This window comes from Cryptococcus neoformans, chromosome 2 (genome assembly GCF_000149245.1).
Source record: "Cryptococcus neoformans var. grubii H99 chromosome 2, complete sequence".
NCBI lineage: Eukaryota > Fungi > Basidiomycota > Tremellomycetes > Tremellales > Cryptococcaceae > Cryptococcus > Cryptococcus neoformans.
The window spans coordinates 1,082,442-1,107,441 of NC_026746.1; the positions used below are offsets into that span (position 1 = coordinate 1,082,442).

Here is a 25,000-nt window from a genome sequence, read left to right on the forward strand (position 1 = left end):
CCATGATTTCCCAGTCTTCTGATATCCCATTCCACCACAGTGCTTTCCGTCCCTGAGTACAAGAAATCGCCCGTGGGATCAAATGCGACGCCAGATATACCCCAAGTACCACCCTCAACACCTTTTCGAGGCCTCCGGAGAATTTCAGGATTGGTCGTCTCGTTCGGTACATGCGGTACAGGGACAACGACATGTGTCGTCAATGTCCGGGCATCAATGATATGTATGTTGGACTCCTCCTACAAACCACAGTCAGCATGGTAACAACTATGGAATGGGGATTGGATCTACTTCGGTGAATACCAACAGATCCCGACTACTTCCTTCTGGACTGAATTTAACAACCCTAGCTGCCTCTTTTCCTGACGTGCTGCTACCGGTCCTTGGTATTCCTGTTACTGGGTCTCTCAGAATCATCTCACTTCCCGTAGCGCTTTCCCATCTTTCCCAATTTCCTGAACCCGAAGAATGACGTGATCCAGGAGATGTCGTATTACCCCCACGATGACTGGCGGAGACGTCGTGCATAAATGAAGGAGATGAATGGGTGGAAGATGGGGATGTCTGGAATATTGCAAGCGGCCGAGAAGAGCGATGGTCCCATACAGTTACCTGGCCATCTAGGAAGATATTCAGATGATTTCTTCATCTTTTACGAAGAAGCTTACCTTGACTGGCCACAGCAAACTTGCGTCCATCCTTACTCCAAGCGCTCGAAAACCCCGCATCTGTGGCAGCTTTATGATTAAAAGATGAGTTAGCAACCCTTTAAGATAGCCATATCCAATCTCACTCACCGTTATATACTGCAACCTTTCGTAGATCTCTTCCTTCATTAATGACCTCGAATAGGTTGACATCTGTAGAGTCGCCCACGGAGACAAGGTAACGCAAGTCGGGGGATAGAGATGCTTTACAGTTCAAAATAAACATTGGTTGGAATTCCGGCAGGCCTGACACTGTACTTACAATGATTCGCTGCCACGTCGAACTGGGTAGAGCATATGGTGCGTAGAGTTCTCGTCTCCTTTTGACCATAGTCTTCTGGCGACCAGCGTAGTCCGTCTTCGATTTCGTCATCTTCGTCATCTCTAGCTCTGCTTGTAATCCTGGTCCAGCTTCTTGATTGCTGCTCGGCTGATTGATGTGAAGAAGAATTTCCCACGATATTTCTGTATCTTCCATGCTGCCGTGAGTAATCTACAAGCTCTCCAAAACTGTCCTCTCGGACTAGCTGCCGCTGTTCCGTGCGGTCCAACCCTCTCCCTCCCCTAGCCAACTCCCTATTTCTATAACCCTCCAATATCTGCCTCGCCAAGCGATTCTGGTCGCCGCCCAATATGTTGGTAGCATACTCGGTGGCAACCACATCATATAAAGCTAAACTGGGCCTGCCGTCATCTGATATACCAAGGTCTATTTCCCTTATGCCCGGCTCAAACCGCAGGGTATCTGGAAAATCGAGGGGCGGGCCATTTAGCTCCATTAACTCTTCTAATGGTAACACATTGGGACGAAAGTTCACAGGATGTGGGAATCGAGCGAGAGAGGGAATCCCATAATGTGGATAGCCCTCCTCAACTACTTGATGCGCATTGTCATCTTGCAGAGGAAGCGCAAAAAATTTGACAGTGCGGTCATTATTTGAGATCACTAACCTTGGCTCCTCCGTGTATTGACGTCGCCTCAATTTATCTTTGGTTTCGGATTTCAGACTGAAATTGGTCGGAAGGTGGGAGCTGACATATCGGACGGGTAGTGTATTGGGATATGTTGCAGGAGAAGATGATAAGCTGTCCTTTTCGAGATCGTACATATCGTTGTCTTCATCATCGCCATCAGGGGGAGTATAGGCTTCGTCGTCCCCGTTTTCAGAGCATGTATGCCCCTCATTTCTCGGTCGGACCCTGCGAGTCACCCATTCTCCCCTTTCTGCTTTCCCCATGATGCTGTCACCTCTTTCAATCTCCTCCCACGATCGAGAGCCGCGCCCCACATACCCAATCTTCCTTTCTACTGATTGGCGAGTCCATTCTTTAGGCCATGAGGGGGGAATTATGATGGAATTGTTGATCGAGCGGCTATGAGGAAGATTTGTCGATATCTTGAAGGGTTTGATTTTTGGGACGACAAGAAAACGTTCTGGAATATAGGCATTTGGTTGAGGAATGCTGCTGACAAAGAGTTCCCCGTGCTGGCCACCACAAGCGAACATGTTCGAGCTAGGCAGCACGTAAGCCATAGTACATGGTATTAACCATGCAGTAGACATACTTGCTCACGAGGCAGTTGGCGGCAAAATCCAACTTGAACACGGTCCTCGTAGTCCCAACATCCTAAAAATTATAAATCCAATCAGTGACTTCATATCAACAATAGTCGCTTCTCTTAACATTACATTTAGTTTGGAGGCTGAATCATCATCCTCAGCATTTGGAAACCATCTGATCTCGTCAATATTAAGCCCCCTGGGATAGAGCACTCGGCCACGAGATAGAGGCAAAATTAGATCTCGTAATTGGGGGTGGATTATAGTGACTTTAGCTGGGCGTATTGATGTCGGCGTGAATGAGATATCACGAAGCTCCGTGGAGCTCAAGCTGGATGGTGGATCTCTACGATACATGATAAATGGATTGACTGCTGTTGGGCTGTGTGGGCGTATATACTCACCTGGCCATGTCACTCTTTGGAGTTATGCTTTCAGAAGAGTAGGGGCAAGTTCATAACTGCAAGCCCAAGTTGCAGTTGGAAAGAGGACCGAAGATGGAGATGCAGAGTGAAGGCTTACTATGACGCAAGTCAAGCCCATTCACCGCGTCATCCGCCAGGCGATGACTATAACCGGACAGCACCGACCTCAAACGTACTACTCTTCTTCTTCACGTCGCGTATCTGGTCTGTGACAGCTCATTATTTCCTCAACATGCAGAACAGGGTGCGCGACCACAAAAACACTGCACGAGTAGTACGAATATTCGTCGATGGAAGCGAAGGATAACGATAGTAATTAGGAGAATCTGTTCGTCTTTGGTTGCCTTGAACCTTTTTCTACGTTCCTACAATTTCGCCAGTGTCACGGTATGTACCATAACAAAATACCATCAATTTAGCTTCGATTGCCAAAATTAGGGAGCTTCAAAAAAGCCCGATAATGCCTTGTTGTGCCTACTTAATCGTTCATTCTTTCGACTTTGACATCTGGCTGAATTCCTTCCGAGTCTTTGTTACCTTTATCTGATCGGATGTAATCATCCCACTCAGCTTAATCTATTTGTCTCCCGCTGACATGTATCGCATTCGTCCAACCGTTCTACTATATCTTTTGATTTTCCCCAGGGGATCTTCTTACATTGAGTAGATAACTCCGAAGAGCAGTCATTGAGTATTTTCCGGAGTTAATACCATCTTCGAGTATTTTGCTCTTTTACGCAAAATAGGGCAAAATAGCCTTCGTGAAAACGTCCGAGTGGCGCTTCGTAATTCATCTTGTGTCTGTATTAGGATCCAGAGAGGTTTCTTTCATAAGGTTAATCTCTTACGAGGACCAGTGGGTTCCGGATCCGGGCCTAAAGTCTTCAAAGTGTAGAAATGAGGTAGAAGACACCGACTGAAGAAACAGCACGATGGTGCGGCACTTGGGCCTCAAATCGGCCTGGACGATAAAGACCTGGGCATGATTGGCGATTCGAAAAAATTCAATGATTATTAATCATCCTATATACTTCCATTCATGTGGTTGCAATAGGAGGCGCTTGTTGACTGAAAACACCGTCGATGGCATCCATTAATCCAGAGATACTTATCGTTGAGGGTGCCAAATCATGATTTCAGTACCATTATGATAATGTGAAGAATGCAGCTCAACTTCGGTTCCAGGTTCCTCAGAAGCATGGTCATTCTCCGTGGTCATGAGCCCATTAACCTCCATGGTTTCCGAGATGATGGTGGATGAGACGCCCGCGAGGGAAATTTAGTCGCTACAAGTATGGTCAGAATGCCCATGCCTGTGTCACGTTGATGACGGGTACCTCCTTATAGGTTAGAATGAAGCAAAAGAGAACGCTGATGCATTGCATTTATACACCGAGTCACAAGATCTGTACAAGCACACTCACTCGCCAGACTTCAGCTCCCACTGACAGCCATGTAAGATCTTTTTTTTCACTGTCATTTGGCCGCCTTCTTTTCGTGAACCGGAGGACCATCGATGATCACCGCGACCAAGTGCGACAGGCAGCAACATATCATACTGCACTGTACATCCCCTGACAATGGATCGCGGCAGTTGAAATTTACAATATCTGCATTCTGTATAGCTTCTCGTCATTGCTACTTCGGTGAATCTTACTCAGAGATCTATCTGCAACACGAGAAACTCATTAGTGATGCTCAGTCACCAAAGCAAATGGTCTGATCGCCCATTATTGGGAAGATGATGGCATCAGTTGGAAGATTATATACTTACAAAATGAGTCAGGCGTTTACAACCATGCGACGTCCGTTATACCCTCGAGCTTCTCATTTCGAGAGACCAAAGTCCATGTCTTGCCGTCGTCACCGACACTCCATATTTCCATGCCACCTCCGTTTTGCCCGGCAAGTGCAACGAATTTGCCATCAGGGCTGAGCTGCATTGCGCGGACGGCATTGCACCCAGTCCTCACATGTTGAACATTACCAAGCTTGCCGTCGGAGGTAAGAGTCGCTACAGCCACCGCATCCCCTGTCACTGAAGGTTTGAACACTCCTTTGGTGGATTCTGAAAGGTTCATTTCAAGACGATTGGAGGCATACAAGACCGGGTGGACAGGGTGGGCAATCAGTTCGGCGGCATTCATGTATTTGTGATACTCTTCGGGAACGGATGGGGGAATCACACTGAGCTGAGAATCAGGGTGAGGGATGATAGGATAAGTTGGATCGGAGAGGGGGAATGTTAGGAGGCTGTTGGACAGTTCCGTGAGCACGTAAAGATGTTTGCCTGAAAGGTAACACACGCCAGATTGGTGAGTATGAGTACTAATTGCAGGTACGTCACTCACCATCGTTTGAAATACAGGCATGGCGAGGGCCAGAGCCTGGAGGCGCTTGGCACCAGCCCTTGACACTAAACCCACTCTCCCCCTCTCTCCATACTACCCAGACCCGGTCATTGCCTAGATCGGGAACATATAGAGTCCCCTCATCGCCCTCAATAATCTGATGGCAGTGAGCGGCGTCCTGACGCTCCGGGTTGGGAGCAGTCTGTCCCTGCTCTTCATAAATTAATGGGAATTTGAGAAGAGGAGACGCCGACGAGCTTGAGAGAGTGGAGCCGGAGGTGATGGGGAAGAAAATGATAGAACCTCCTAGATACTTGAACACAGGTCAGTACGGCTTCCAACATGTAGCATAACTGCCAAAACATTTACATTGGCAACGGCAATACCTGATCTGTCCTTCATGACGTGAACTGTCCATCAAGGTCAACAACTTACTTCATTGCACAATTATCATGCTTACCATGACAAGAGCCCCCATGAGTATCTCGTTCGCTAACCACTGTCACTTTCTCTCCTTCGACTTTCAAGCTCACAGCCTTGCCTTTACTCTCGGACAGAGAATAGATGATCCTTGATCCATCCTTCTCTTCAGACAAGCTGGCTGGCTCAACCCAGGAGGCATCCTCAGGAGCTGGAGAGTCTGAAATGACCTTCAATTGAGCAGAAGTGGGGTCAAAGGAGATGAGAGAGTAGTTAGGCCTGTAACCGCCAACCAAAAGAGTGTAGCCGGACATTATTCTAAGACTGCAAGTCAGACTGACTGTTGCACTGCTGCTCGAAGTAGTACCTACTACTTTTTTTTTATTGCTGTTTGCACTCTGCACAATAATAATCTTTTTACAAGGAAGTAGTACAATAATCGGCTGTAGATAGAAGATAGCTTAAGTCGTATGTATGTACGTATGTGTCGTCAAACCGGTAATGTCTTTGTTGCTTTTACGCTCCACCACTATCATCTTTGCTCTGTGTGGCTGGTCGCGCGGCATCCGGCATTCGGCATTTCAGGCAGCCGGCACCCTCCTTTCCTGCCCTCCTTTTATTTGTTCTTTTATCTCGCTTGTATCTCGTATTTCATGCTCATTTGTTAAATATATTCTTTATTTGTTAAATTGCCACAGTCAGGCGTCATCGGCAATACTCATTGTGCTTCTTCGTTATCCGTTCGTTGCCGTCATAAAACCTAGGATCGACAAAATACACAAGCCCCTTCTCGGATCTTCAGGGAGCCCTCGTCCTCGGATCTTCTAGAAATATATCGTAATTCCTACAAACTTCGTGGGGTCATCATCATCATATCATAGCATATTTTTTTTTCCGGCAATTCGTGAAAGGTATGATGACGGCGAACGTTATGCCATATTATTATGAACATGGATGGTATCCCGACATCCATCTCGCTGACGAACGTAAGTACCCATCGTCCATTTACAGAACTTACCTCCGACGCTGGCTTCAGGACGAGGCAAGAATGGTAGGAAGAAAGTGTCCATGGAGCAGTTCTACGCTTTCGGTCTTTTTGATTGCCCAGGCAGTTTCAACACTGCTCTTCATTGTGGGCCTCTCTTTCAAGAGCTGGTAGTAGACGCTTTTGAGTTTAACCACCTCCGGTTCCATGAAAAGAACCAGGACAACTGCCGCAGGGAAGTTTGGCAAGGCGTTGTGGACAGTGCTGAACAAGGGCTGGATGCTTATGGAATCGGTACCCAGATTATTCTACTTTCTTCATTCATAAACGGTCCACTTCCCTTTCTATGCACTATATCAGGATGCCATGGCTATGACGACGACTCTTACCCTATTTATCGTCGTAGAGAAGGTGACTTCACATGGAAAAAGAAGATAGACGGCATTGACTATACTTTCACCAACAGAGACGTCGTGCCCTACAACCCCTACTTGCTTGAATACTATAAATGTCATATGAATGTCGAAGTATGCACATCCATCACAGTGGTCAAGTATTTTTATAAATACATCTACAAGGGAAGCGATGGAGCTTTGACAGGCGTTTGCGAAAATGACGCTAGCGATACTGTCCAAAATCAACTATTCCAAAACTAAGCAAGAACAGAGCAAACACAGAACGAGATACGGAATTATGAGGACTCAAGGTACATCTGTGCAACCGAAGGTATGGAAAGCTTTAACACGTTATTTTTCTACCGCACACACTGAAAGGATCCTTCAATAGCCTGTTACAGACACTTCCAGTTCAAGACCCATAATCACTCTCCTTCTGTTGAGCGTCTGCAGGTCCATCTGCCGAATCGCCAGAGCATAGTTTTCAATGCATAACGTGAACGTTCGTCACATATTAGAAGACGACAGACTCAGCCGCACTCAGCTCAAGAAGTCATGGGCCAAATGAGCCACCGTACATATGTAAAATGCATCATCATGATACGGCGCACTTCCATTCTCATATTGACAAAACACCCAAAATTGAACGTAATTACCAAAATTAACACGGTGCAATTGAATTATTTATCCAAAAGCTCCGCCAAGTCATTCGTGAGTCATTGCTTGTATTATTATATTATCTTTCGCACCTTGGTAGTAGTCATCTGAATGCCCTTGGGTAACGATATTCGTCGTTTCCCTCTTCGTCATGTAGTCGAGCGAGACAGGTGTCACGTGGCTGACGGGAGAGGAGGGGCGAGGAGGAGGGAAAAATAGCGACGATCCGAATGTCCCTGTTCCTGGTGAGTGCCCTGGGCTTGCCCTAGTTTCGATGGGACATGGGACGTGGGAACTGGGAACTGAAACCTGTCCGCTGCCAGCTCCCACTGTTGGCTTTTGTTGCCCCTAGCACCCTTGGAAAAAGTTTCCGCTCCGCACTAAAAGTAGTTCCCTATACGGGTTATAGGTTGTAGCTTGTCATAGGGGCAATGGAGCACGTCGAACCGCGACAACGCGAACGCTAATAAACGCTGCAGCGACACTTCGAGCGGCAGCAAACGCAGCGCGCAGAAAGAGTACTTCGCTGGGAGCTGGGCTTCATCGATGGATTATTATTTTATTTGCACACAACTCACACGCACAAAACAAATTCCGTCCATCTTTACAACAGATTCACCACAGTCCACAGAACGTCGAAGCTGATTTTTTCTCCCCTTCCTCTTCATACATCGCGACACAGTAACACCGCACACGGTTCCGAACTGCGAACGGACCGCCAGTAATAGATGATCGTCCAGCCAGCGCTAGTTACCGTCACCATCAGTTGTTAGCTTGATTTTTGCTTCCATCAGCACATCATTCCTTTCCTGTCCGTCCTTTGTTCCTAATGGATGTCTGGATACGATAACACACCCAGAAAGTCCCATCTCCATCTCACGGCAGCCAGTGCCCATCCCTCAGATACACACCCACGCCCCGCACAAACAAAACACAGCAGCGGCGCACAACAGTCCATCACTCCAGACCGCACCGACTCCCGTCATCTACCTGTTCCAAACCCTTTCCCTTATCATGGACCAGCCTCTTAGTCCGCGAGGCGGTTCAGTACATTCAATCCCAATACCCGCCTATTCTCCCATGGACACTCAACTCAACGCCATAGCTGGGCCCAGCTCGGAGGGTGCTATATGCAGACGGTCGGATGAGCTAGACACGTGAGTCCGAGGAAAGATCTTGGATTACAATTACTTATTTTTTCCTCTCCTGTGCAGGTCGAGCCAGCTTTTGTCGCCCTCGTCTGCGCCCTCAATCCCGACGGCCATTTCTGTGACCCATCCATCACAGTTTATTCATACCCATCACCCGCGCCGAGGATCGTTGACGCCTTTGGGACTCAACATTATATCTCCAGTTGCTCCTCAAGTTCTGAGGGAGCGGGAAAATATCAACCTTACCAGAAATGTAGGGTTCCATCCAAACTATAGCCCCGAGAAGTCTTTTCTCGCCACGGCAGCTGCATCCAATGCTGGAGCCCCGTCGTCCCCTGGGCTGCAACAATCAAGCAGGCGTGATTCGGCCACAAGTACGACATCAAGGTTGACCCTGTCTCGTCCGCCCATCACGCACGCATCTCATTCGTTCTCTCCACTTAACCAACACCCTGGTCCGCGACGTTCCTCTTTGTCCCCATCTACATCAGCCCTTGCTCCACCTTCTCCAACACATGCCCATGTTAATGGAATTTCATTCCGTCCAACAAGCAGTGATGACCGTAGACACCCAGCCCATGCTGATTCTGCTATCGGCTCCCTTGAACTGATAAACAAGGGGGGAAATTATGTACGGAGAGGCAGTCTGCCTCATATCGGCCATCGAGGCTGGGCTGGTCATTCTCAACGCGTTTGGAACCCCATTCTACCGCCGCCACGTGGGTCAGTCGGCAAGGATGATTCTGGAGAACTGCCTAATGAGAACTTCAAATTCGGTTCCGGTATATCATCCACGTTCTCTATGCCCCAATTTGTATCTCCACTTGGAAGTGGTCGACGTCCTTCTGAGTCAAAGAGAAGGGAAGATATGAGCGTTTTTGAGGAAGCGGAGGCGGAGGAAGCCGAACGTCAGCGAAGAACTTTCTTGGCTGCGACTTATGGCGTAGATGGACGCCGGGCACGCGAAAGATTAAGTATCGGCGGCCAAAGCATACATGCGGGGCAAGGCAGAGGTTTGAGACGAGAGAGTCTGATCCTCTGGGAAAGTGTGGGGATGTTCAGGGGAAGTGGCGATGGGAGTGCAGTATCTGTTCCTATTGGTCCGAGCCGAAGCACAAACGCGGCAGGTCTATTATCAGGAGAAGACGAAGTACCGGTGAGAAGAGGGAGTTTACCCATTGCTATCCCTGGAAGTTTGGAAAGGAATGCCTCTCGGCGCCAGAAAAGGGAAACACATGGAGAGGAAGAACGGAGCAAAACTGGTGATGAAGATGCGGCAGCCTGCAAGAAAGACGATGGTAATGGACGTGGAGAAGATATTGGCGAGGTAGGCCATAATCTCTTTTCCTTGGTAGGCACTAATCAATTGTACAGAGTTTATCACCATTGAGGCCTCTTCCGCCCTTATTACCTCTATCGGATCCTGGCCCCCGGCTTTTGCCTTCAACATTAGCTCTCCACCGGGCTAATCACCTCCTGAATTCTCGCAACCTTCAGTCTGACCCGCTTCCCTCTCCGTTACCGCCGTCTTTGCATCCCCCAGACCCTGTTGACGTCACTGAGTTTGACATCGACTTTATTTTGTCTGGCTCCCAAGCTCAACTGGGACAAAACTTGGCTCAGGATGTATCACCAAATGCTGTTGATGCACACGGGGTGCCATTAGCACAAACATTGAGACTTGGAGGCGAGGAGGAAGATTCATTCGCAAAATTTGTGGGTGAAAATGATGACGAATATGGGGATAGAAGGGGAGAATGGACCTTCAGAGCTTGCCCAACGCCTTCTAAAAAGGGCGCTTCGCAACCCAAGGCAGAATGGGAGTCTCTCGGCGCCGGCAAATACGAGTTGTTTCACAATGGCGAAGTGAGAAGCAGTGTCACTGGCAGAGTCTGGAGAGTGAAGAAGCTTGGTGCAAGAGAGTACGAACTCGAAGAAGTGCAACCCTCCGGTTTGGCAGTGCCAAACAAAACTGAGAAGGCGGAGAGATTGACTTTGGCTGGCAAAGCTGTACACCGAGATCAAGGCGGCGTAAAGTTGCCGTCCTTCAATGTGAATGCTTTCTTCCCTCCATCTGTCAACTCCAAGCCTCAATCGCCCGCGGCGATGCATAGCAACGATCCACCTAGCAAGCTCCGTGCTAGCATGTCGGAAGGGTTTCCTGTTTCTGGCAAGTCGAAATCTCACATCATGTCGACAGGATATTCGGAAAGTGAAGACTTCACCAACACAACGAATTCACTTTCTCAGTCGGTCCCTTTCACCAGTGCTATGTCCGCTCTTAAAGCGAAAAAGAAAGACGAACGAAGCAAAGGAGTAAAAGATGATGTCTTTGTTGTTGGGATTAGCACTTCAGGAAAAAAACCCTTGCGGGATGGAAATAAGGAAGAAGGGGAAAAAAAGGATCGTTCCCTTGGTAGTGTGCTAAAGCGGGGATTATCTAACCTCAAGAACTCTGGTCTCGTGGGAACCAGCTCTTCAGAGGAAAGAAGATTAGCACGGGAAGAGAAGGAAAGGGAGAGAGTGCACGCACATTCCTGGAGCGGTTCTAGCTCCCCTAATGGTTACCAGAGTTGGGATCCTCACTCGCAGTATGCAGTAGAGGCCATCAATGATTATCAATCAACCCATCCAAGGCTAACAAAGGGGGACGGGATGAAGTGTCTTTGGGAGGAGGAGCGGCGGGTAATCAAGTGGATTGAAGGAGACGCATGGGGAGGCGTACCGGAAGACGCGGTCGCCATGATAATACCCCTAGAAGGGGATAATTCCGCCCCAGGCACTCCTTTATCACCTACACCTCCCTCACCATCTTCCGAAACTGCAAAAGATCTGAACGCATTACTCAAATCGTATGACAACACTGTCATACCTCACCCCTTCTTCTCATCTGGAACCAAGCGTGCCCTGCTTGTCTGGTATGTCCCTTTCAATTCGGACTTCGATAGCGAATCTCGTCCATCCACAGCATTCCAGAGTTCCAATAGTATTTCATCCACGAATAGTAATGTGTCCATCCACGATTCTTCGCTATCAGGGTCGTTGCCGAAGTTTCAGAAATTGCTGAGGAAACGGGCTAGTAAGGACAAAGAAGCAATGAAGCGAGAATTGACTCAGGGTTCAAATTGGATCCGGCCGACTGATGAAGTGAGGTTTGTGGGGCCTCTGAAGAGACATGTATCATCGGCGCAGGCTTTGCCCTTTAGGAGCTTCAGGGTGGTGGCGAGGGTCGTGGATTGTAAAGAGCTGAGGTCAAAATTGGAAGGACGTGAGGATGATGAGCAAAGGGTAAACGGAGGCGGAATTGAGTGGTCAAAAGGTGGCAACGTTTTTGCAAAGCCATCGGCCGCAGATTATCCCTCAACGACTTCAGCCGCCGACCCTGCTATCCCGTCTTTCGTTCATGAAAGTTTTTCTACCGATAATAGTTCTCATCCCCTTACTGGCAGAAACTTCCCGACTGTCATCGCTGTCTGTCATTCTCGTTCTCAAGGTGTCGAATTTGTCCTCGAAGGTCTTGATCGTTTAGGCATGTGTAAGGGAGAATCTGCTTGGGGTCCGACCGGGTATGAAGAATGGCGAGGTACGGGACTGAGCGAGCACGGCAGAAAAATGTTAGATTTGCTTTGGGCGGGGTGCACAGGAGTGATGGGCTTGATCGGGGTGTAAGGAAAAAAAAGCCAGAGCAGGTGTAACATATTGTGCGAAACAAGTTCATGGCATTATTGTTATTCTTTAGCAGGTAGATACCAGGCGGCATTTTTAGTCCATCTGCGTAATGATTGTACCATTATATCATGCATGTTAGCGACAGGTCATCTGTTGTACGCAAATTTACCATCCTTTTCGAAAGAGCGTTATTATTCACCTAAGAGAATCAATCTTATGCGAACTCAATGTCTTGATCTCGACCTAATAAGGGCTATAAAGGGCGAAGTGTTCAAAACAAAGGGAAGAAGATTTGGATGGTTGCCCAAGGTGTTCGAAAAAACCCTCCATTACCATTTGATCGCCGCGGAAAATGGGATAAAGCTAAGAATTGTTCCGCATTTGGGAATATATGGAAAACCTCTCCTCTAACTACATAAAATCGTCGTCACTGAACTGTTCTTGCTCAGCAAAGGCATCTTCTGAATACAAATTATCATAAGATCGAGCTTGTTTTTCTTCTTCCCAGGCTTTTCTCTGCTCCTGTTCTTTCTTCGCCTATATCGACATTGATCATCCCACTTATAAGCTTCTATTTCCACCTGGAGAGAGTTTCACTCACTCTTTCAATGGCTTCAGCCTTCTTCTTTTTCCCTTCCAAGCGTAACCTCTCTTGCCTCTCAGCCTCATGATCTACTTCCTTTTCGACCTTGGTCTTGTTGAGACGATTGACAATGGCGTTGTCTCGAGTTGAGACATGTGCTACGCAATTAATCATGAGTATAAACCATTGAGTGGCTCCTGGGGGTCAAATCGAATCGACTACGGCGAGAACGTACTTCGTTTGACCTTCTTGTCGGAATGGAAAGATACTTGACCGACGGGCATGTCCCCAGTTTTCTAAAAGTTAAATCAATAATGTCCTCTAGTAGATACTTTGACGGGCATTAGAGTCCCACCTTGAGGTTAATAAAAGGAGTGTAGATGATCTACAGGATGTCAAGATCAACAGACATTCTACATCTTATGAGTTGAAACGCTTACAGTAATGTTGTCCTTTTTGTTGCCTGATAACGGATAGCAATTACCCCCAGATCGAGTCTTCTGATAAGAAAGACACACCTTCAATACTATTGGCTTTCACTAACTGAGCCAAGTCGTTTACAAGAGCAGCGGGAAGCTTGTCCCACTCCCCATGAGGTTGGCCATCCGATTGGCGAAGATAGACATGCGCGGACGAAAGCTTGCTGACGAAATGTCAGCCTCATGACAAGTAGTATGGTAACAGCGATCACGCACTCTACGTGGAACCAGACATCGGTGGGGAGACCATAACGCAGAAGCTCCTCATCTATAATTGATGGGCTGTTAGATAGGGCATTCGTTTTATCATTTTCAAAGCATACTTTCAACTTTGTCCTTCCCCCTAATTTTTAGAGTTAGCATGCAAACTTCTCGGGGTATTGGAGTACTAATGAAAGCTGACTCATGATGCGTACATATAAATAGTGACAGGGGGAGATACCACTGGAGAATGGCAGCGAGTGCATCATCAGCAATCGTTCGGTCTGCCGAATGTATATAGGTATATACCCTTTGAAGTGAAGAACACAACCATGGTTCTTATCAGGTGGAAGATGAGCCACAGAAAGCAAATGTCCCTTAAGGATAGAAATTTAAGGCCCCAATTTGAGCATTTCATGTGCAGATGTTATTGACGCACGCAGGACGGCAACCGAATATGCCTCCATATGCAGGTCATGTTACGTAATTATCAGTTTGTCCCTTGTTGTAACTCCGCCTGTTATATTATGGGGCGCCTTAAGTGGCAATATTTGATCCCGTTATCTGATCCCGTGTACTGATTGATTTCTCCTCGCACGCGTACTTAGAGGAGATGGAAGAGTTGTTCGGTGTCCGCAACGACTTTGATGCTGGCACCTTTTTTCTTGTTGTCCTTTGTTGACCTCGCATTCAATATCCAATTACTGTACTGTCCATTGTGCGCAGTGGAACCCCATATATATTAACTATGGCCATTGTACGTCAAGTCTTTCCGCCTTCGATCTGTGGTTACGTACTAAAAACGCATCATTAGGCTGACCAGTTTGCTATCCCGATCACCATTTTACGCCATTTTGACTTGTCTTCAAGTCCTTGGAGCTCACAAGCGGAAATATTCACCAAAAGGCGAGAACGATCTTCCAATGGCAAATTATTCTTTGATAGACTCTTGGAAATTGCAGGAATCGACGGTGAGCTAATACAGTACTACCGAGCGCTTGAGCTCAACAACATTAGGTCCTTCCCTCTACCCTCCGAAATCACCGGCCGATGTCCGAAGGCTCCTTCATTCAATTCAATCCACTGAACTTGACAGGCTCAAGAAAGATTGTTACTTTTACTATCTCTTATTGGACTATGATGGTCAATCTGAAGCTCAAAAGCCCAATGGGCATGTCGAAGGAATGGATGTCGATGATGAAGACGCCATCTTGGCCGTGAAGACTGTAGAGGCGACGAAAGTGGCAGGCAAGTTTGCAAGGAGAAGATGTATGCCGAGAAATTGGAAAATCTTCATCGACGGGTACTGGGCGTTAGATCACGGATTGTGGGAGGTTCGTTACTAGAGTGACTTTCAGGCCGTGAATGCTAACAATTAATGCTGTAGATTGCAGTAGACAAATTATCAGACCCATCTATCTCAGAAGTCAATTTTGTGTCTGAGATCGTCCAAAGCCTCTCTACATCTGTATCACCACCGCAATTAGCTTGCTCATTGCTTCATTCGTTCTTCCTCTCCACTCAGCCGAATTTTCCGAATCCTTCATTTGAGAGCGATGTGAGATTGATCGCTACTGCTTCCGCCACTAGCATTTTTACAGCCCTGGGCTGTATTCGTCAGGAATCATCCCCTGAGCAGAGAAAAAGGATGCGGGAAGTCGTTTGGTCTTGGATGTTGGGTGCTCCGCGCACACCATGCGGGGCTGGGAACCATGTCGTTCAATCCAAGGCCCTCAAAGAGCTCACCCATGCTCCTTTGTTTCCAGAGGAGGAAACGCACTTAATCGAATTTCTTTCTCATCCTCCACGCTCTATTCCTTCCCCTGCTCTTTCTCAACTCCACGACCTAATGACACTTCGTTTAATCCATCAAGGGCATTATAACCAAGTATTTCAGCTTGACAAAAAGCTTGCAGGTAATGGTGCAGGCACTCAGGGTGATAAGCAAAAACGACGAGAAATGGTTAGGGAATTCATTTCCATTCTGCCCGAGACACACAGGCGGGTGTTGTTGGCCGATGTGGAAGGAAACTTACGAAGAGGGGAGGAAGAGATCAATGGATTTTCAGAGGATGTAGATATGGCTGGCTCATGGCTGCAGGTTGATGGGGTGGAAGAACCCACTCCTGCTCCTGCATTCACTTTGGTCTCGGGATCATTGTCCATGACTGTACCAGCATCCGTTCCGGCACCTGTCGCCATCGCCTCTACACCAATTCGTTCCCTTCCTTCTTCTTCCAATGTCGTGCGTCCCGCACACGTCGCTTCTGTCGGCTCCCCTTCCCAGCGACCAGAGCGTACGCATTCTCCTTTTGGTGGTCCACCCCGCTTCGCTCAGGGTGCCACTGTATCCAGCTCATCACCTAGACAAAGCCTGGCTTTCACTGGCAGTCCATTTTCACTTCCCCAGAAAACTGCGGCAGCTAAAACACATGGCTCTTCAGAGAAACCTAGACCAAAGATGGTCATCAACGATGATCAGGAAGCTGAAGAAACACTTCAAAAAGAGCCGGTTAGGGGGAAAGGTAAAGGTGTCGTAGATGGAAAGGGTGGTTTGAGAAGGTCGACAAGACGGATTTCAATGAGCGTGGAGCCAGAAGAACTACCCGTTGACGAAAATCACCCCATCGAACCTATTGCTGAGGATACCGCGTGGTCGCCGTCACATGCCGTTGTACAGGAACCAAAGTCAACCAGAAAGGGAGGTAGGAAAACGCGCGACAAGACGCCACCCATGCCTGTATCGCCGTCTAGAAGATCGACTCGCGCGAGAAAGAGTGCACTTGATCCGTTGGCAACGGATGATGAACCGCTCGCTCGGCGTACCCGTGGAGCATCAGTCCATCCGGAACCATCCGCTACACCTGCCACGCGTGGACGAATGACTCGCTCTGTCTCACGCGCATTATTAGAAGACAGTGATCACGAGACTGTTGATGTGGACATGAGTGTGCCTCCGTCAAAAAGAAATGGCACTGCCGTTCCCGGCAGTATAAGCAAGAAGAGGAGAGGCAGTGTGGCTACCAGCGAGATTACGGATGATGGCCTTGCGACGGTGGTGGAGACACCGAGAGTGAGAAGGTCAAATAGAAAAGCGGCCCCTAGTCCGACACCCAGTGTCCAGGGATCTGAGGCTGGCAAGATCAGGCGGAAGAAGGAAAACGCGGCACCAACTCCAAGGATGGCTACGCGGTCGCGGAGGGTTTGAGAGAGGGGTCGGATTCTTACGTCTATTTTTGCTATTGAAATGCAGACGGATTGTCGTTCAAACGTCATGAATGGTGACAATGGTCATACATATTTTGAGTATCCACCGCATATAAACTCAATTCTTCTATCTCTGATCTCCTTCGCGACGACATCACCACCTGCATTTCACTACAAAGAAATGTCATTATGAACGTTGAGGTTCCCAACAGAATTGTCCGGGCTACACATGGTGAGATGTTATGTCCAACTTGGTGAAGCGCTCCTAATCTTTCCCTGAATGACTGGCAGGATTTGCTTTGGGATCCCAGGCAGTACCTTCTAATTTATCCATACCCTTGAGAGGATGTTCCTCTCTCGCTTGTTCGAGCAGCTGAGTGAGACTCTCATTTTCCCCTATCGCCTTCTACTCGCCATATGAAATCAGTGCCAACAGCTGACAGGAATTGAAGTGACCAGGAAGCTTACCACAAGACACCCCTGATAATTTTTCCACAGTTGACCACAAGCCCTTTCATACTCCTCTGCCTTGATCTGAGCTCTTGTCTTACCAGCCGTATCGATGTTCACAATCTGACTGTCTTCATATACGGGGTCGGGGTAATCGGGCACTGGAAGCGATGTCCCTTCCCCGGCCGAAGAAGAGGGCAGTCTTGATTTTGTTTGCGGTAAAGTGGTGGATCGACGGGAGGGAAAAACGTTTGCCCACGACGTTATCAATGTTCTTTTCTGCTTTTGGGGCTCTGCTTGTTGTTGGATGATAGCGGTGGGCTGAATCTGGGGTGAAGAAGGTGAAGCAGCGGGTGCTGGATAAGAGACAGATCTTGTGGCATCGAGAGCTGGTTGTAGATATCCTTCAAACCAGAGATTGAAACAAGAGTCGTAACGATGTTTCAGAGGAGTACATTCGGGGGACAGAGACCTGTGGCCAATGGTCATTTTCGCGCCCAAGGCCAACAGGCCGAAATATGTAAGGACGTACTGCATGGCTTTTGACGCTTGTACCAGAGTCGAAATCTTGCCTTAATTGGTCAAACTGGGGATTGTATGGGGTTGCAGAGATGTGGCTTGGGAGATGAATCGCATAGTCTGGTAATGGTAAAAGCCGAATTCTTGCAGCTTGTCACCACTGACCTTAGACGTTTATAGTTCTTACGTAATATATGGTGACATCATCACTTTTGGCAAACGCTCTCATTCCTTACTTCATTTCCGTCGTGGTTCCGCATACTAACGAAGAATCATCTCTTAAGTCTTTGCTGCAATCGCACTTAAAATGGAAGGGGAATCGCAGACAAACATGGATGCTACTCTCACGGAGCTCAGCAATCTTTTAGCTGAGCTTGAAGAGCAACCCGAAAACGTCTTTTTCCTCCGACGTCAGATCGTATTAATGCGGTCCTTGGGGATGACTGCTGAGGTCTTAGATGCTTATGCCAAGCTCTCCAGCCTTATCATGCTTCAGGAGGGTAAGTGGCTATCTTAATAGGCTTAAGCGATGATGACTTGCTAATTATGTCTGCAGAGGAATGGCTGACGTACTTGGATAATTTTGTCAATAGTGTGGTTAAGCCCTTAGATGTTACCGCTTTCATGGATATCGTGGAGAAGTATGTGCAGGCCGAAAGGGATTACCTCTGTGAGCTTCTAATATAATTCTGGTGACTAAGTCCGCTAATGTGTAATCCCTTAGCGCTTCCCATAATCCTCCAACACGTCAAATTCATTATTGCGTGCTTCAAGGCCGGCCAGGACCCTCAGTCGTCCGAGGAGGCTCTGGAAGTACCAGTCGATGAAGAACTGGCTGCTTTTCTAGACGTTGGGACAACACGAGGACTTATCAAGGCTGCGACAGATTTGGGAAATGGACTATTGAGCGAGAGTCAACAGCTATGGCAGTTGTGGATCGATTGGGAACTGGGATTAATGGAAGGGGCAAAGGGCACGGAGAAGCAAGAAGCTATTGAAAGCGTTCATAACGTCTACCTTCAACGTCTAGCTATACCCCATTCCAGTAAGCTAAGCATTCTTGCAGCACTTCTAGATAAATAGATGTTGACCGGAAACTGTCTAGCCATAGACCAAACTACGAGTTCTTACTCTAGTTTCTGTTCAACATATTGTAATGAAGAGTACGAGCAGCGCTTGGTTAAGGCTACAGAGGTTTCTCAGACTGCCAAATACAAATGGTCAGGTGAAAGACGAGCTGGAAAGTCTCGAGAAGATTTTGAGCTTCTAATCGTGAGTTCTTGTTGTCAGTGACAGGAGCTGACTCGTCAGTTATATGCAACCGATCTTGCAGCGCAAGCTCAAGTATTTGTTGAGTACTATAAATGGGAATCTAGTGCCCGCATCAAACCTACGGCCCACGGCAAAGGCCCTAACGTCGACATAACCCTGACTCAGGCGGTCTTCGAACGGGCTGTCGTCCCGTATGCCAAACTGGCAGCTATGGCGCAGAGCTCATTAGATGAAATCAATTTAAAACTACAGAAACAGTCCAAATCTAAGAAGAGCAAGGGGAAAGGGAAAAAGAAGGAGGGTGAACCAGAGGCAACGACCTTGGCAGAGCAAAAGCAAGCAATGGAAGAAACCATACGGGCGTACAAGGATGCTGAGGCTGGTATTTGGGCCAAGTACGCTTCATGGTCGGAAGAAGCCATCCATGCGATGACAGGGACTAAGATTAGGAAGAACGCGGTCAGGGCCGTGCCGCATTGTGGAGGTGCTTGGGCAGATCTGTTCCAGGATACCGTGAGTGTAGAACTTGATGGCAAACGCTGATAAAACTAGGAAAAGGTAACTGCCGATCTCCAGCAACTGGATTCACTTTTCGAGACTGCATTGTCTCTTGGTTTACTTTTCATTCCTGAGGGAAGGACAACAGAAATAACAGAATTGTTCTTGGCTCGGGCGGCATATGAGGCAAGGTTGGCATCAGTCAATGTGGCATTAGGTAAGCTAAAATAAACTCGAGTTCAGCACTTATGGTACAGGTGCTGTCCATCCGGCCCTTGCGACGATCACCCGTGGACTTGAAGCCATAACCAAGGTGAACAAGTCAGGGGATGCAAGCTTGAAACTCGAGAAGTTTGCATTAGATTGGGCGGAGACCATTGCCCCTGAATATCTCGACCAAACCCTTCTCGTTCTCGATAAGCCCGTCAAATGTCGCTCGTCTTCTTATCAGTTTGCGTTGCTTCGAGCTAATGTGGAAATGTGAGTCTATACTGTATGATATTAAAATCTCTACTTATGTCTGGACAGCCGCCGAGACGACGTTGATCGAGCACGCGAAATATTTGAAAAGTTTATTCAGAGAACTGATCTCGACTGGCCTGAAGCTATCTACGAAGCATTCATTCAACTTGAAGTCGTCCATGGCACTCCGCAAACATTACAAGATACTAGAAAAAAGATTGAGAGGGAGCAAGAAAAAGTTGCGAAGCGCCGTGAAAAAGCCGCAGCTGAGGCTAGTGCCTATCAAGAGCAGTACACTGCCGCTGCCATACAAGGCGCTGCAGCTGGGGCGGTTGATGCAGTAATGGGTGATGCAGAGCTTAAAGGAGTAGATCCGACACAAGAGGCGGTAGATTTGGCGGTTGCAGCCTCTGCAGATTTATCGGCGGCTCCGGTAGCTGTGGGGCAAAGTGGGAAGGATAACGCGGAGGAAGTGCACCTCAAACGAGACCGAGAGCATACTACTGTTCTTGTGACTGGCCTGCCCAAGGGCTGTACGCCTGAACGTATTGAGAATTTCTTTTTTGAGGTGAGTCGTGGTTCACCAATCTCCTTTTGTTCTTACGAGAGCTCACATGAGTCCATAGTGCGGTCCCGTGCGAGAAACGACCATTCTCGTGGATGAGGATGCCATGCACGATTCTGCGCTCGTCGAGTTCAAGAAAGCTGAAGCTATTCCTGATGTCCTGGAAAAGGATAAGAAGAAGTTTGAGGGAACCCCGGTCTCCATCTCGATGCTGTGGAGGTCAACTTTGTTTGTCACCAACTTTCCAAGAGAAATGGATGATGGAGGTATCAGGAATCTACTTGAACAGGTGAGAATATGTCTGTACGAGTATTTCCGAGCCGCCACTAACGACGAAACGTCGTTTAGTATGGGAGGATTCTTGAGACCAGATGGCCTAGCAGAAAATACGCCGACTCGAGGCGATTTTGTTATGTCACCATGGAATCCCCCGTTAGTTGAGCTCGCATCTGTCCCCGATCAGGGAATTAACACATATCTACAGGCTGCCGCGCAAGAAGCTCTTGTACTGCACGGCTACAAGGTCCCCGGAGCTTCTACCAACTTCGGCCTCACTGTACTCATATCAGATCCATCTGCCAAGACCAAAAGAAGCGACGCGGCGAACTCGACTCTTTTCGTTGGTGGATTAAACAATAAATCAACTGAAGTCGATATCAAAGGTCTGTTCAATGAGGTGAGCAAGCTGATCAGAGGTTCCACAATGAAAAAGGCTTATGGTGAGAGCACCGTAGTTTGGGACGATTAGTCATATCAAGCTGGGTTGGGACCCTTTGAAGAGGATTTGCAAAGGGTTTGCTTTCGTTGAGATGTCTACAGAGGCTGAAGCGAAGGCAGCTTTGAAGCTGCATGGTACCCAATATAAAGGTAAATACCTCAAGGTGGAAATCAGTGATCCCAACCATGCCAACAAAAAATCTCAAGAGCGGTAAGTCTTAAACTATGTGATAACAGCTAATAAAATAGTAAACCGGATCAAGCGGCTGAAAAACGCCTTCGCTCTGTAAGACTATCCAACCTTCCGGAAGACACCCAAGAAGGACTATTGCAGCAAGCGTTAGAGAAGATTGTACCAGTCAGAAGGCTAGAAATGTTCGTCAGAAGTCACGAAGCACTAGCAGAGTTGGAATCCCAAGCGGTAAATGTTCATCCTGTGATATTATTTGGGTATATGCTGACAATGAGCGCGGTAGGACGTTGGCAAACTTTTGCTTCGCACAGAGCCATTCATCTTCAATGGCAATGAAATCACTTTCACCGAGCAGAATAAACGACCTCCGCCTGCCAAAGAGGCGAGAGACGACAGCGGAAATGATAAGGATGTCAAATCGTCTTCCGCTCCTTCCGGGCCGTCGACAATGTTTGCCCCGCGCGCTGCCCGTAAAGCTTTGGCTAAACCCCGTCCGACAGCGGTAGCTGCTGCAAAGGCTGTTGCCGCCTCTCCTGGGATTCCCGCTCAGGGACAGGATGACTTCAGGGCTCTGGTAGCGGCCAAAAACAAGCAAAGGGAAGAAAAACTGAATATTGCAAGAGAGGGAAGTGGTACAAGCGGAGAAAAGAGGAAGTTAGAGGATGGACAGGAAGGAGAGGAAAGTAAGCGAACAAGGACTTAAACGCAGTTGGTCCCGATGATACCATGTATGGATAATGTACGCCTTTAGGTACAGTCACCGCTCCTTAACTCACGCATACAGGATGATAGCAGTATGTGCCGAGAGGAGATGGCTGTTGTTCGTTGGGCGTCGGCGACTCAATGCGGAAAGAAGTAGTGACGTGTAAGGCACGTGTTTTGCTTTTTCCACTTTATGAACTTGCCGAGCACCACAGTCATGTCATGTATCCGCCGTTACTACTACGTACCTTCTCTCTTCTATCCGCACTTCCGATTCTTCATTCCTTCTCCAGTCGTGCAAGGGAAAGATCGAACAGCAGTTACGAACAACGCTTTTTCCTTCCGGATAACGGCAAGGAAATCGTCTACTTGCCATGACGAGGGATATAAATTCCCCATGTGCCGATAAGACAGACAAGGCAACTGGGCACTTTCGCGAAGAGAACAATTTATAATCGACCTCATACATCTAAGGATTTTCCAGATTTTTCACAGCCCTTCAGCAATCCACTACTCTGTACTCCGCCTATCATTTTACCTTCTTACGCCATTGTTCAATAAGTCCGTGACAGCTTATACAGTAAGTTGGCCTTACGTAGCTTATCATTTGTATGACGTCCTTTACTCTTTCACTCTCCTTTCGCCACGTCCGTAAGCATTCAACGGCCTAAGGTCATTTCGTTGGTCGTGTTGGTATTGTTCTTATTGCCACCGATTATTGCTTTTGACGTCCTGTTCATCATTACAAAGATGTCTTATATACGACTCCAATAATCGTTATGGTGAGGCCAAAGAGTCTCAATTCTTTCAAAAAAAGGGCGGTTTTTGGATTCCTTTCCATTATAATCATAGCGCTTCCTGATAACAGGCTGACTTGTGACATACCTTCATAGCGTGTCGAAATTCACGATGTCTCTGAGATCCTCTTTGTCGCGATCCGAATCGTCTGGATTATTCAACCAAGCAAGGACAGCTATTATGACCAACGATGCCTTCGAATTGCGATTCGGCGAAGAAGGGCCTACGGCGATGATTCTCGATACTCAACGGAAAGACGTCAACTATCGTGACATTGCCAACTGTTCCGTTCCTGTGTTTTTTAACCCGACCAATATACCAGATGTCGTATGTTATGGAATCGCCTACCCTCAGGCAGATACAGGCCAATGTGGCCGTGAAATCTATAATATGTGGCATTTCGTCACCTACAGGAAGGATGTACAAAACGGCGAGTGGCATAATCAGGAGTCGCAGCCAATTGCACGGACGGAGAACGAGTACACGGCTATGACTGTCTGGCCAACACGAATGATAGTGAAATACAGATGGCCTTCAAGTCCCGAGCTGGTGCTATCTGAACAGATCCTCGTGTGTGAGGTTCATCCTCTCAGCAACCCCAGCACCACTCACGATTCGTTTGGGAATCGCGAGTCCCGGGTAGAAGGAGCGTTAGTTTCGGCGTTGGATACGAGCATTCCTTCAATAGTTACTGGCCAGCGCCAGCCACCTTCCCTTACCCCCAAAAGAATTGGATCCTCATTGGTATCTTCACACAAGACCTTCAACCAGCCTTCTGCATCGCTTGATGATCGGAGACCAAGTATCCATCCCAGACACAGTTGCCCATCAGGCTTCCCGACGCTACCAAGAAGGATGCATCCTCTCCTTGACGCTGTCAATGACTACATCACTTGCAAAGGCGCAGAATACAGGTCATTTGGAAGGCGCATGTCTTCCCTGAGCCTCAACAGTTTTAATTCGCATGCAATCAACCTACACGACAATGAATCAAGCGGACTTTCTGGGGCGCCTGATGGCTTGCAAGAGCGCGTGACCTTTTGGGCCAGTCAGGTAGAAGGAAACGGTGCTGCGAATGAGCCAAAGGACATGCCCCAAGGGGGGGAGTCTGGTCAGACTAGCATGATTGCTTCAAGAGGGGTTGAGATCCCCGAGCGTCGAGAACAAGACTTACGCCAGACCCAAGGAATCTCTCAACTTCATCGATCAGCAACCCTACCCTCCAGCTGGGCCGCATGGAGGTCCGATATTTTGACAGAAGAATGGGCCGAGGCCGCTGGAGGTCAACAAATGCTATCTCGGTTAAATGCTCGCTTGGGTGACGTATCTTTCAGTAATATTCAAGACCTGTATGAGGAGGCTACCAGTAATTCTCCAAATACGATCCTCTCACAATCGGCTGTTCATTCTTGGACCCCTTTCCTCGACTTTTCCCCCTGGAAGCCCATCTCACAGGACAACCACAACTTTTCGTATCGTTTGTGCGCCAATGAAGGGCTTTGGGAATTCCATGGAGATATCCCTATTGATATCACATTGGAAACAGTGTTCAAGCTGATGATACACGAGTGGTTAGAATGTTCCATCAACCCTGCTGATTCACCAGCTTCCGTGAGCAGCGAACGCAAACTCGCAAGGGCGGTAAGATTTACAAGAGGATTGCCGATGGCAATGAAAAAGGTACTTATGCGAGATGTGCTCAAGGATTACCTATGGGAGCATGTAGAAGATGCGTCAGTTCAGAAAGACTGTCCCATTTGCCAAGAGAAGGTATCGTGCTTAACTGTTGACCGCTATCAGTACTGACAGGTGAATATTAGTATCAAACTTTCACTTGCGTGACAACGACCCCTTGTCAACATATGTTTCACAAGGCTTGTCTTGACGTGAGTTGTCCATTTTTTCCTCGAATTAAGGCTGATATACAAATCAGCAATGGACTATGCAAGAATCGACTTGTCCCATGTGTCGTCGTGATTGGGCTATAATGAGATTCCTTCAATGTCTTGAACAGTTACGACATTTGACAGGC

At 47.8% G+C, this 25,000-nt stretch overlaps 9 protein-coding genes and 1 non-coding gene; 6 read left to right on the plus strand and 4 right to left on the minus strand.

Annotated features, from left to right (window-relative positions):
• Positions 1-3,146, minus strand: part of CNAG_03881 (hypothetical protein) — a 3,330-nt gene extending 184 nt beyond the window's left edge. The window contains exons 1-8 of the mRNA XM_012192135.1: positions 2,674-3,146; positions 2,399-2,615; positions 2,275-2,336; positions 970-2,222; positions 798-911; positions 669-737; positions 292-620; positions 1-239 (exon numbers count right to left, since the gene is read on the minus strand). The exon at positions 1-239 is cut by the window's left edge and continues 184 nt beyond it. Coding sequence (XP_012047525.1) covers positions 1-239; positions 292-620; positions 669-737; positions 798-911; positions 970-2,222; positions 2,275-2,336; positions 2,399-2,615; positions 2,674-2,681 — 2,291 coding nt within the window. The 5' untranslated portion in view covers positions 2,682-3,146. The remainder of the gene's footprint in view (positions 240-291; positions 621-668; positions 738-797; positions 912-969; positions 2,223-2,274; positions 2,337-2,398; positions 2,616-2,673) is intronic.
• CNAG_12177 lies at positions 2,904-3,307 on the plus strand. XR_001045477.1 has 1 exon: positions 2,904-3,307. It is a non-coding gene; the product is annotated as a hypothetical RNA (non-coding RNA).
• Positions 3,308-4,053: 746 nt separating this feature from the next.
• On the minus strand, positions 4,054-6,102 carry CNAG_03882 (hypothetical protein). XM_012192136.1 has 6 exons: positions 5,837-6,102; positions 5,506-5,783; positions 5,415-5,455; positions 5,046-5,358; positions 4,469-4,984; positions 4,054-4,363 (listed from the first exon to the last, which is right to left on the minus strand). The coding sequence occupies exons 2-5, from the start codon at positions 5,777-5,779 to the stop codon at positions 4,485-4,487; spliced, it is 1,128 nt and encodes a 375-aa protein (XP_012047526.1). The 5' UTR covers positions 5,780-5,783; positions 5,837-6,102; the 3' UTR covers positions 4,054-4,363; positions 4,469-4,484.
• Positions 6,103-6,225: 123 nt separating this feature from the next.
• CNAG_03883 lies at positions 6,226-7,387 on the plus strand. 2 transcript variants are annotated; one of them, XM_012192137.1, is made up of 2 exons: positions 6,226-7,176; positions 7,237-7,387. In XM_012192137.1, exon 1 carries the CDS (start codon positions 6,534-6,536, stop codon positions 7,104-7,106), a length of 573 nt encoding a protein of 190 aa, XP_012047527.1. In that variant the 5' UTR covers positions 6,226-6,533; the 3' UTR covers positions 7,107-7,176; positions 7,237-7,387. The 2 variants fall into 2 exon arrangements, with proteins under 2 accessions (XP_012047527.1, XP_012047259.1); XM_012191869.1 differs by having other exon boundaries at positions 6,226-6,451; positions 6,502-7,387.
• Positions 7,388-7,608: 221 nt separating this feature from the next.
• Positions 7,609-12,495, plus strand: CNAG_03884 (hypothetical protein). XM_012192138.1 has 4 exons: positions 7,609-7,747; positions 7,826-8,659; positions 8,717-9,980; positions 10,028-12,495. Exons 2-4 carry the CDS (start codon positions 8,517-8,519, stop codon positions 12,320-12,322), a joined length of 3,702 nt encoding a protein of 1,233 aa, XP_012047528.1. The 5' UTR covers positions 7,609-7,747; positions 7,826-8,516; the 3' UTR covers positions 12,323-12,495.
• Positions 12,435-14,004, minus strand: CNAG_03885 (cytoplasmic protein; the record flags this gene model as incomplete). XM_012191870.1 has 10 exons in its annotated part: positions 12,435-12,859; positions 12,924-13,063; positions 13,141-13,201; positions 13,261-13,290; positions 13,346-13,368; positions 13,424-13,548; positions 13,601-13,652; positions 13,708-13,727; positions 13,801-13,828; positions 13,895-14,004. Coding segments are annotated over 10 exons (715 nt in total), but the record flags the coding sequence as incomplete, so codon positions are not given.
• A 172-nt stretch (positions 14,005-14,176) lies between these two features.
• CNAG_03886 (hypothetical protein) lies at positions 14,177-17,860 on the plus strand. XM_012192139.1 has 6 exons: positions 14,177-14,342; positions 14,400-14,556; positions 14,603-14,919; positions 14,973-17,024; positions 17,084-17,169; positions 17,245-17,860. The coding sequence occupies exons 1-4, from the start codon at positions 14,334-14,336 to the stop codon at positions 16,791-16,793; spliced, it is 2,304 nt and encodes a 767-aa protein (XP_012047529.1). The 5' UTR covers positions 14,177-14,333; the 3' UTR covers positions 16,794-17,024; positions 17,084-17,169; positions 17,245-17,860.
• CNAG_03887 (hypothetical protein) lies at positions 16,848-17,878 on the minus strand. XM_012191871.1 has 3 exons: positions 17,775-17,878; positions 17,261-17,714; positions 16,848-17,198 (listed from the first exon to the last, which is right to left on the minus strand). The coding sequence occupies exons 1-3, from the start codon at positions 17,777-17,779 to the stop codon at positions 17,058-17,060; spliced, it is 600 nt and encodes a 199-aa protein (XP_012047261.1). The 5' UTR covers positions 17,780-17,878; the 3' UTR covers positions 16,848-17,057.
• Positions 17,879-18,060: 182 nt separating this feature from the next.
• On the plus strand, positions 18,061-22,416 carry CNAG_03888 (hypothetical protein). XM_012191872.1 has 15 exons: positions 18,061-18,261; positions 18,318-18,431; positions 18,486-18,806; positions 18,867-19,033; positions 19,073-19,546; positions 19,586-19,748; positions 19,789-20,011; positions 20,060-20,561; positions 20,620-20,847; positions 20,907-20,990; positions 21,043-21,234; positions 21,293-21,486; positions 21,525-21,696; positions 21,752-22,207; positions 22,253-22,416. The coding sequence occupies exons 1-14, from the start codon at positions 18,069-18,071 to the stop codon at positions 22,169-22,171; spliced, it is 3,447 nt and encodes a 1,148-aa protein (XP_012047262.1). The 5' UTR covers positions 18,061-18,068; the 3' UTR covers positions 22,172-22,207; positions 22,253-22,416.
• Positions 22,417-22,749: 333 nt separating this feature from the next.
• CNAG_03889 (hypothetical protein) overlaps positions 22,750-25,000 on the plus strand; it is a 2,467-nt gene continuing 216 nt past the window's right edge. The window contains exons 1-4 of the mRNA XM_012191873.1: position 22,750; positions 23,064-24,738; positions 24,789-24,854; positions 24,902-25,000. The exon at positions 24,902-25,000 is cut by the window's right edge and continues 216 nt beyond it. Coding sequence (XP_012047263.1) covers positions 23,080-24,738; positions 24,789-24,854; positions 24,902-25,000 — 1,824 coding nt within the window. The 5' untranslated portion in view covers position 22,750; positions 23,064-23,079. The remainder of the gene's footprint in view (positions 22,751-23,063; positions 24,739-24,788; positions 24,855-24,901) is intronic.

Coding starts and splice junctions, on each gene's coding strand:
- CNAG_03888 (XM_012191872.1), top strand. CDS start 18,069: ATGGAAGGGGAATCGCAGACAAACATGGATGCTACTCTCACGGAGCTC. Junction 19,034..19,072: donor AAGATTTTGAGCTTCTAATC/GTGAGTTCTTGT, acceptor CTGACTCGTCAG/TTATATGCAACCGATCTTGC. Junction 20,562..20,619: donor TTGAGAATTTCTTTTTTGAG/GTGAGTCGTGGT, acceptor ATGAGTCCATAG/TGCGGTCCCGTGCGAGAAAC.
- CNAG_03887 (XM_012191871.1), bottom strand. Junction 17,199..17,260: donor ATTATCAGGGGTGTCTTGTG/GTAAGCTTCCTG, acceptor TATGGCGAGTAG/AAGGCGATAGGGGAAAATGA.
- CNAG_03884 (XM_012192138.1), top strand. CDS start 8,517: ATGGACCAGCCTCTTAGTCCGCGAGGCGGTTCAGTACATTCAATCCCA. Junction 8,660..8,716: donor CGGTCGGATGAGCTAGACAC/GTGAGTCCGAGG, acceptor TCTCCTGTGCAG/GTCGAGCCAGCTTTTGTCGC. Junction 9,981..10,027: donor GTGGAGAAGATATTGGCGAG/GTAGGCCATAAT, acceptor TCAATTGTACAG/AGTTTATCACCATTGAGGCC.
- CNAG_03886 (XM_012192139.1), top strand. Junction 14,557..14,602: donor GGAAATTGCAGGAATCGACG/GTGAGCTAATAC, acceptor CAACAACATTAG/GTCCTTCCCTCTACCCTCCG. Junction 14,920..14,972: donor TAGATCACGGATTGTGGGAG/GTTCGTTACTAG, acceptor TTAATGCTGTAG/ATTGCAGTAGACAAATTATC.
- CNAG_03882 (XM_012192136.1), bottom strand. CDS start 5,779: ATGTCCGGCTACACTCTTTTGGTTGGCGGTTACAGGCCTAACTACTCT. Junction 5,456..5,505: donor TCATGGGGGCTCTTGTCATG/GTAAGCATGATA, acceptor CTTGATGGACAG/TTCACGTCATGAAGGACAGA. Junction 5,359..5,414: donor CAGGTATTGCCGTTGCCAAT/GTAAATGTTTTG, acceptor CCTGTGTTCAAG/TATCTAGGAGGTTCTATCAT.
- CNAG_03883 (XM_012191869.1), top strand. CDS start 6,379: ATGATGACGGCGAACGTTATGCCATATTATTATGAACATGGATGGTAT. Junction 6,452..6,501: donor CATCCATCTCGCTGACGAAC/GTAAGTACCCAT, acceptor CGCTGGCTTCAG/GACGAGGCAAGAATGGTAGG.